Source organism: Amborella trichopoda, chromosome 7 (genome assembly GCF_054954075.1).
Source record: "Amborella trichopoda isolate Santa Cruz 75 chromosome 7, AtrichopodaSantaCruz75HAP2 v2.0, whole genome shotgun sequence".
In the NCBI taxonomy this organism is placed as follows: Eukaryota; Viridiplantae; Streptophyta; class Magnoliopsida; order Amborellales; family Amborellaceae; genus Amborella; species Amborella trichopoda.
In genome coordinates, this window is record NC_142342.1 from 1,349,515 (window position 1) to 1,358,536 (window position 9,022).

General features: G+C 36.0%; 1 protein-coding gene across 2 annotated transcripts; it reads right to left on the reverse strand.

Annotated features, from left to right (window-relative positions):
• Positions 1-1,248: 1,248 nt before the first annotated feature.
• LOC18995797 (Ribophorin I) lies at positions 1,249-8,750 on the reverse strand. Of its 2 annotated transcripts, XM_088871997.1 has the most exons (9): positions 8,629-8,750; positions 7,777-7,812; positions 6,728-6,772; positions 5,925-6,556; positions 5,063-5,210; positions 2,883-3,062; positions 2,675-2,743; positions 1,951-2,040; positions 1,249-1,608 (listed from the first exon to the last, which is right to left on the reverse strand). In XM_088871997.1, exons 4-9 carry the CDS (start codon positions 6,068-6,070, stop codon positions 1,459-1,461), a joined length of 783 nt encoding a protein of 260 aa, XP_088728123.1. In that variant the 5' UTR covers positions 6,071-6,556; positions 6,728-6,772; positions 7,777-7,812; positions 8,629-8,750; the 3' UTR covers positions 1,249-1,458. The 2 variants fall into 2 exon arrangements, with proteins under 2 accessions (XP_088728123.1, XP_006846793.1); XM_006846730.4 differs by lacking the exon at positions 7,777-7,812.
• Between the last annotated feature and the right edge of the window lie 272 nt (positions 8,751-9,022).

Genomic DNA, 9,022 nt, shown 5'->3' on the forward strand with positions numbered 1-9,022 from the left:
TTTTTTTTAAATGAATTTTTTTCATTGGGGGTATTTGCATAAAAAATTTGTTTTGGGGAAAAAAGTAAGAGAATATATGCATAGAAAGTTTGTTTTGGGTAAAAAAGGAAGAGAAAAAGTTGGGTTGCATAGAAAGTTTTTTATTTTTTTATTTTTTATTTTTATCTGAAGATAACCACATAATAATCTCTAAATGACTATTTTCAAAATAAAAAAAAAATTTAAATTTCCACTTCTCCAATACTTAAATTTAACCCTTTAAAAATTGGCCGGGCAATATTCAATCTTAAGATATTATTTTTTTCAAGTATATAGAAAGCGCAATTTAGAAGCGTTTTTATTGACGTTAGTCTACCAATTGAAGAGGTTGGAAAGGTAACGTCAGCAAAATTTGAAGTACTAAAAATGCTAAAGATCTCATGCTCACATAAGAGCATAATGTTCGTTTACTCCCTTGTGTAAAACCCAATGTAGAAGTAACTTTTAAGTTCCCAAATTTTGGGAATATAACCCCTGCAATCCATAACCTAACCTCAAAAAATTAAAAGCTGTTGGCATTCTCTATGCAATTGGAAAAAGCAATCTCAAGATTGAACATATTGTTCAATATTTTGAAGTTCTAAGTAGTAGAGAACTTAAAAATAAATATTTTCTTTTTAAAATAATCATCTAGTGATTCTTGAACGGTCACAAAATTTAAGATTAAAAAATTATTCATGAGTAGGGTTTCTTTGCCCCAGTACCTGGACGGTAGCAGCTCCTATAGGAGCACAGTATACACGCTTAAAAATACTAATAAATTGAGTTTTACCTAAGGGAGTATATAGTCAGCATACTCCTGCGTGACTTCATATGTTTTTTCATGAGGTCTTTTAGGCGGAGAAACAGTGAGTCCACAAGTTTGGTGCCTCTCTCTCTATGCTCCAAAATTTGGGGCCCAGGAATGGTCTTTTAAGTGGAGATTTGAGCCGTAGCCGTATACAGCTGTGGCCTCAGAAAATCTCACCCTTAAAAAAGGGAAAATTTTACAATAGTTTGTGGAAATGGTTGCTGCCAGGTCCTAGAATGAATGAAAAAACATGGCCTCATCTTCCTACATGTTCACATTTCACAGTGACAAGAACCTCTTAACTCTCTCTACACACACTCGGAACTAATTTTACAATAATAGCGTCACTGGCTCTCTCTTTGCATTTCACAGGGACTCTCTCTCTCTCTCTCTCTCTCTCTCTCTCGTACACAGTCAAATTAGAGTTCATAAACATATTTGATAGAAAAGCCTCTCCAAGAATTTTCTAGCATTGGAGATCATAAACATCTATGGCACAAATCTCTCTCTCTCTCTTTCAAAATCAAAATTTACTAGAAACTGGTTCCCGTCTGATAGTTCACCTAAAAAATTTGGAAACCACTATAAGATATCTCTGCACCCACCCACCCACCTAATCTTGTTGGGAGTTATTCTTTTGAAGATTGCAAGGAAGATGGCCTTGCAATAGAGAGATCGATGTTAAGATATGCAATGCATGCCACGAAAAACAGGAAAACAGCTGAGACCAACATCAATGGCTCTGCAAGCATAAATATTCGGTTGAACTTGTAGTGAACCTGCAACAAGAAAGGCCATATCCTAACCATTAAACCAGTTCATCTAGCGAACCACTTAGAGAGTCCTTTCACCATCATCATGCAAAAGAAACAGTGAAAATATAATATACATCAATAGCGTATGGTAAATGGTACACCTCTGCAGATTCCACCATCCATTCACAATGATTGATGGTGGAGATTGCTAACAGTTCCCGACATGAACAATCACACAGGTATGATTAATCTCCAACATCGATCATCGCAAATGGAGGGTGCATGCCTCGTGTGGCATACCATATATCAGATCTCAGTGACGTAACTGATAAAGAAACTAAGCTTTGAATATCCAAAAGTCATTACCTGAAACGGGACATTATGCTCGGGCACAATGTTTTTAGCTTTCAGGACTACAACAGGTCTTCCAATGACATCGAGATAAGAAAAACTTGTCTGAAATAGTTATGGAAAAGAGCAGAATAAGCAAGAACCTTCCCAAACAAAAGAATACTAGAACAACCCAATAAAAGCATAACAACTATCACAAACTTGATGGCTTTATCCAGTAAATGAGACATATTGCATTTCCTGAGAGAAGGAAATGCTTTAAATTTTCAAGAGCTATCATTTATACACAACCCCTCTTAGCTATTGGAGGTGGGGATGATAAGCACACTGTGTGTGTGTGTGTGTAGCTATTTGCAATAATGTAGATCATAAGGTTTCTGTTATAAAATGATTGCGTTGTTTTGATGATATCATAAATGTATAACCTATATAGAAAAGGGATTGTATACGATGACACCATTTACTTCGTGTACAAGGAGGTCACAATTACTTATAACCATCTGACGTGAAATTTGATAGCTTAGGTATATCACAAAGTTCGAGAAAAATTCTTTTGAACTTTGGGCATGGTCAATAGAATAATTGCAGCCATCCAATGGTCAAGAGTAATTGTGACTACCTTGTACACGAGGTAAGGGCCTCATTGTATACTTATTCTATAGAAAAGGGCAAACTAGTAAATGTACATATGTTGAGAGAGAGACCAATACTTCAACTATATTTTGTTAGGGGATGTTACCTCTTGATCCTGTTCCACTAGAAAGGGGACTTCAGCAGTTGGTACTTTGGATCCTTCAGGCAGCACAATCTGGAAAATATTCAATTTACCCATTTATTGTTCAGTCAGCCAAAACAATACAAGGTGGTAGCATCTAATAATAGATAAAAGGGTAAAGAATAGACAGAAGTACTCCTTGAGCTTGGGTGTTACAAATATTGTAACTTACTTTGATTGTCAATTTGTCGACGACTGTCTCAACAAAGGGGCAACCAAAAGAGAAGTTGAGGTAGCGTTTGCCTTCCTCCGTCTCAAAGAGAAAATCTTGCAATGGCAGGCTGTAACCTATGATGAAATGAGCCTTCCATCCTCCAAATAATGGGTATCTTGGTTGTATTTCAAGTTCTGACTGTTACGTGAAACTCAAATAGTAAATCAAAAAGAAAATAAATAAATAAAAAGGTAAAAAAAAAAAGAAGACAAGAGACTAGAGGAAGGACAGCATGCGAAAGATAATGGGAGGAAGGAAACCATGCTAAGACAACAGACTATGGAAGACCGTCGTCGATTAGGGCATGTTTGTTTCAGTGGAAAGCTCTCTCTCCGCAGAGTTCATTCCAGATAGAGCTCCCCCCTCCCCCACATTGGGAAAGTGCCTTCACACATATATAGATATGACGCCTTGTTCCCACCAAAATGCATTGAGCGCCACTTTGGCTGTGGAACACTCTCTACACACTATGCTTTCCCATGAAACAGAAATGGGAAAGCTGAAGTCCAGCAGGAAAGAATTTTCTTAGAGATTTCTTTCCCGTGAAGCATATGGCCCTTGAAGTTATGGTCAATGTTTAACAACTCGGTTCCACCGCAGAACTTGGTCCCTGGCCTGGCAGAGTTAATTGGGCGAGTTTGGGTCCACCCAAGCTGCTCAAAGAGGCCAAAATATGAGAAAAGAATAAGGAAAAAATCGATAAGAATCAGAAAACAGAAAAATTTAGAAAAATCATAGAAAGTAATGAAAGTATATACATGTATTATGTAAAGCATTAATAATGTTATTGGCTTAAAAAAAAAAAAGAAAAAGAAAAGGGGAAAAAATAGAATAGAAAAAACAAGAAAAAACAAAATTTATTAAAATATATAATTATTATAAAAGAACTAAAACCTATCTAGTAAAATAAACCAATCTTATGAATTTAAATTGAAACAAATAACTTACCAAAAATTTCAAGTTGAACCTCCCAATCTTCACATTCAATGGAATTGATACCTCCAATTCTTGTCTAAGCTTCCTCAGACAACCCCAGTAAAGATCCCAAACCAGGTTTGGGTTTCATGTTCAGATCTAGGAGATCCAAGCCCTTAGAACTTTTGGATGAATAGTGAATCCAAAAATTAACTCATCAAAATACAATTCGTTTGAGCTTTTTGCAGGAAATTTGCCTAATATGGGTTGAAGAACCCAAAAATAGGCTTTATAATAAAATTTGATCAAAGATCGACTACCCGTTGCAAAGAAAACACAAGTTTTTAAAATAGGCCAAAGCCTAGGTCGAAAGCTTCAGATTCTGAAATCCATCAAATTGGGTTTTTTTCTTCTTAAATGTAATCTATCTAGTGGATTGCTCATGCAAAAAATAGTCAATAACTGAAATACAAGCTCAAATCAGTTCCTCCAAAGTTGTCTAAAATAAAATATGAGAGAAAAAAAAGGGGGCTGGTTTCCATCCCCTTTTAACTGCTACGGTGTACAATTGTCTGCCAAGAACTGTAGTGACTCGTCTGACCATTGTAAACTTGGGTGAGTCAGCTACCCAGATGAGTCTTACAATACTTGCCCAAGCAATGCACACTCTTTATTTATTTATATTATTTTATACCATCCCCCGAATTTTGGGGTGTCTCAGGTGAGTAACTCAGTGAGTCAAGCAGACTCACCTGAGTTTTCAAAACACAGGTCATGATCATCCAAACAAATGATGGATTGGAGACGAGAAAGAGTGGGATCGCCAGAACAGTACATGAAACTAATTGTAGGTTCCACTCTCTCCTCATCACCACGCATTTCATTGGAAGATTTTGAGCCCAATAGACTATTGAAAACCATAATCTATTGAACTATAGTGTATTTTCCTAAGAGGAAATCATCATTTTATCATGGATTAATTACCTGCAATGTGATCTTGCACCATTTTCTTGGACAGCAACAAATAAAGAAAGAGGGAATCCCTGATCTTTTCAGAAGAAAAGACCTTGATATATTCAAACCTCCAATTAATGGGATGACATAAAGTCATAAACACTTAGCATCTTACATTATGAAAAATATCTGCCCATCTTTTTTCCTTTAACTAAGATTTCTTCACCTTTCACATATTGCATTAGAGAAGGGAAAACGATAGGACATACCTTTTGAGAATCACCACGTAAGTGTGATGAAGAAATGTTTCCAATCTCATCTCTGTAGTAAACAGAATGAACATGAGGTGGTAATCTGGCCAACAGATGCTTCAACGATGACACACCACTGAAAGCTGGTCTTGCTTGGTAATCCACCCTGTCAATGCGAGTTCTCAAATGAACAAAAATTTTGGCATTGGTGTTGATTTTGAGCAACTAAAAAACTATAAAACTACCCAGTTGCTCTCAATTTTATCTGACCAATTGGACTGAGATGACATACATTATTTGATTGATTTGAGCAAAAAGATTGGGCTGAGGATGATATAGTTAAGGGGTTAGACTGAATAAGATAGATTCCTAATAAGAGTGTTCAGGCGACCAGCATATTTGCTTTTTTTATCGATCTGGCAACATACTAGTTGCTGCTCGAAATAACTGAGTAAAACCGAAATAATGTGGCCAAGAGTACTACTTGCTGCTATTACAAATAGTAAGAAAACATTTTGTTCAGAAATGCCAAAAGTGGTGTAAGTTCATCTGTCAACAAAAGATCCCAGAAGACCATATCATGGAATTTATCAAGATATTTATTCGGTCTGATTATGTTTCAAAAAGAATGGGTTTGTTGGCCACTCATGGGGATCAGGTTGAAACTTTAAACGGCTATACTACATGAATAAGCTTGAAAAGGCAATGTATGTTTCAGTTGTTGATGCATCATGCAATCTCCTAAAAGAAAGATCTTTCAACGAAATCATCAAAAGGTCGATATTACAGGCGGTTTCTTCGCCCTTTTCTAAGAAAAAGAATAATTTGTGATAGATAGTAGTAATTCATGGTTCAAACAGAAGATTATATTGACGCAAACCTTGAAAAAACGCCCTTGTGTCGAGCCCCCGCATGGACCAGTCTGTAATGCTCTTTTACCTGAACGCTTCCCCAATGTGATACTTCTATTCTGCGTATGAGTTCCTCAACAACTGCAAAAGGGTGATTGTTCTCAAAATGCACCATTATGGGGAGAAATGAAAAAGCGGGGCGGTCATTAAAACGACCATACTTCAATTCGGTGCCCACCACATTTGTAGGGTCCACTCTTGTGTATGATTCTATCTTATTGCTTGGAGTTTTAATATATGTTATCTGCTCTTTAATCTCATAAGGCGAGAGCAATACAGCACTGTCTCGATAATGGACAAATTGTGATTCAGACTGAGAGATCTCTACAGGAAAAGGCTGAAGTGAATGAGTAAATATGGTAAGAACTTCAAGAGTTATGCTTTCGCCATTGTTTAATGGCTTGGACAGTGACAGAGAGAATAGTTGCGTGCCTTTTGGGGCACTAGGTAATTTGGTGGGATTTACAGGAAGAGGACTGAAAGTTTTCTTTTTTCGTTTTCCTTCTACAAAAGATGCCTTAATAACTGAGAGATGTTCAGTCTCGGCTGGTGAAAAAGCAAGAAGAACTTCTGATGCAGAAGAAGGCCCTGTATTCTCAACCTGAAAGAGATGCATTAGCTTAATATAACAAACTGAAAGAGAGGCAAACCATTGCTAATTATGCAAGTAGAGGAAATACAGATAATTCATTGACAACAATGACAAGTTAAATTCATTCAACAGGAGAACTGGATTGTAAATGAAGGCCTAGTAAGTAAACACCTATATTACCTTTAAAGTTGTGTAAACTCTGACAATTGAGGAGGTCAAATCAATCTGCACAAATTTGCAGCCAAGAGATTCCATAAGCATCCATTTCAAAAGAAAAGGCAGGATGTCAGAGCATTTGGAAATGATGTCCATGGGTGACAATCTAATTGTACATGGCTAACTGAGAAAAAAGGACACCCGCAAAGCTGGTGCTGGACTACTTCAATTAATAAGGTAATACTGCATTACTTCAATTCATCATCATCATCATAGAAGCCTTATCCCAACTGCATTACTTCAATTAACAGATTAAAATCTTCACTTTCTATTTTCCCACATAACATTGCCATTAAATAAGGTTATATCATTGATATTCCCCCATACAAGAAAAAATTAATGACTCCAACTAATATAATTTACAGACTATTTAAGCATTTTTCATGAATTGAATTGCACCTACCTTCTCCTTGGTTTAAAACATTGAAAGCGGGATAACATCAGGGATCTGGGTTGACTATGATTAGAAAACAAGACCATTGCATCACACAAGAAGAGGGCACTTTGTAGCAGTTGGGAATGGTTTGTGGAGAGATTTGTGGCATATGGAAACTCTATGGATGTCTTGTCTATACAAATTCACATAGGTGCCAATGAGGGAGACTCTAGTGGTAGCCCTGTGATAGATGTAGCAATAGAGCATATAGTCCTTTGAGATGTTGCTTTCATCTTTTCTTTTCCTTTTCGTCTGTACATTCTTATCCCCATCAATAAATTTCATTATTGTTCAAAAAAAAAGAAAAGAAAAAGAATCAGGTGACACATTAGTGATCTTCGTGTACACATCTATGCAAGGGTTTATCCATACAAACTATTGCCATTGTGTGTGACTCACTAAATAATCAACAAAAGTTTGACTGGTATTGGAGCAAAGACTTCAGTTTCATAAGAAATTAAGTCATTTATGTATTCCATGTTGCAAGGAAAGTAAAAATTCGCAAAAATTTCACTGCTTCTCTAAGCATTTAGCTTACAGTTTAGACTTTAGCTACAAAACTATGCCTCAACATCACCTTTGAATGGCACGTTGACCTTTATGCAGCTCCATCCTAAAAATTCAAACAAGCCCAAATAGTTCAAGATCACTAAAGGTACACCATTAATTGGTCTTAAAGCTCAAATTTGAAGGAAACCCAAGTTCTCAACTCAGTAAGAGAGTTCTCTCCTTCCTTAAAGCTACCAGCTTCTCGCTTGAGTTTATACACACTAGCTCTATTGCATTGAGCAACAGACAAGTTACTCATTAGGTCGCATAATTTATTTCCAATAACAAAAAAAAAAAAAGTTCAAGTTATCTCAAAATAGTTCACAAATTTTTTCGTTTATAGCTTCAAAAATTTTCTTAACATTTCCGTTCAAAAACATATCATCATCATCATCATCATTTTAGCCTTTTCCCAATTAATTGGGAAAAAAGAAGAAGAGAGAATCAAGTTAATGTGGGTTCTCTAGAAACCATAAGCCAACCCATCAGAAGTCATAATTTTCATTCCCCTTATTATAGCAGAGAGAATTGGCCTTATCCAGAGGAATCAATCCATTAAAAAAATTTCAAAAAAAGTATCTTTCCAATGAACAAGGGGAGAATTACAACAATATTAAACCTGCAAATCATCAGAAGCGGAAAAAATTAAAATTGTTCCAATATCATTCGAAATTACGATAAATAATTGGACACTTAAAGGATAACCACGGAGAACAATAGTATCAGAGCCCATTTTCCCCATTAAATCAACAAAAAATCAATTATTTGAGCTATACAAACAAAAAAAAAAAAATCCATCAAAATGATGAATCTACGTCTAAACAAACATTGTTTCGAATCAGATGGATCTACGATGGAAAAATGAATAAAAAACGCTTACCCTGCGCTCTGCTTTATTGATCACGAGCTCCGAAGAAGCATAAGAGATTCCAAAGAGGAACAAAAATGGAAGCAGAATGAAAATTAGGGCAAAAAATCTGAGACGAGAAGCTCCCATTTTTGCACTCTGTTTTCTCTCTGTTATGACTCTAAGTAAACACATGAAAGTAAGCGCGGGTTAGGTTGAAATGACTATCTTAACCCTAAAAACTATACAAATGATTAAAATGCCCTTGAAACTTTCTACTTTGTCCTCAAAATGGTTAACACTTGACAGTTTTAGTTCGAAATGGCCGTTAACCGGCGACGGGTCTAGGAAAATCATAATCATTTGTACCACATTATTTGGGTAGATGAATCGGTTAAAATAGAACCGATTTAATAATCCAAAACCA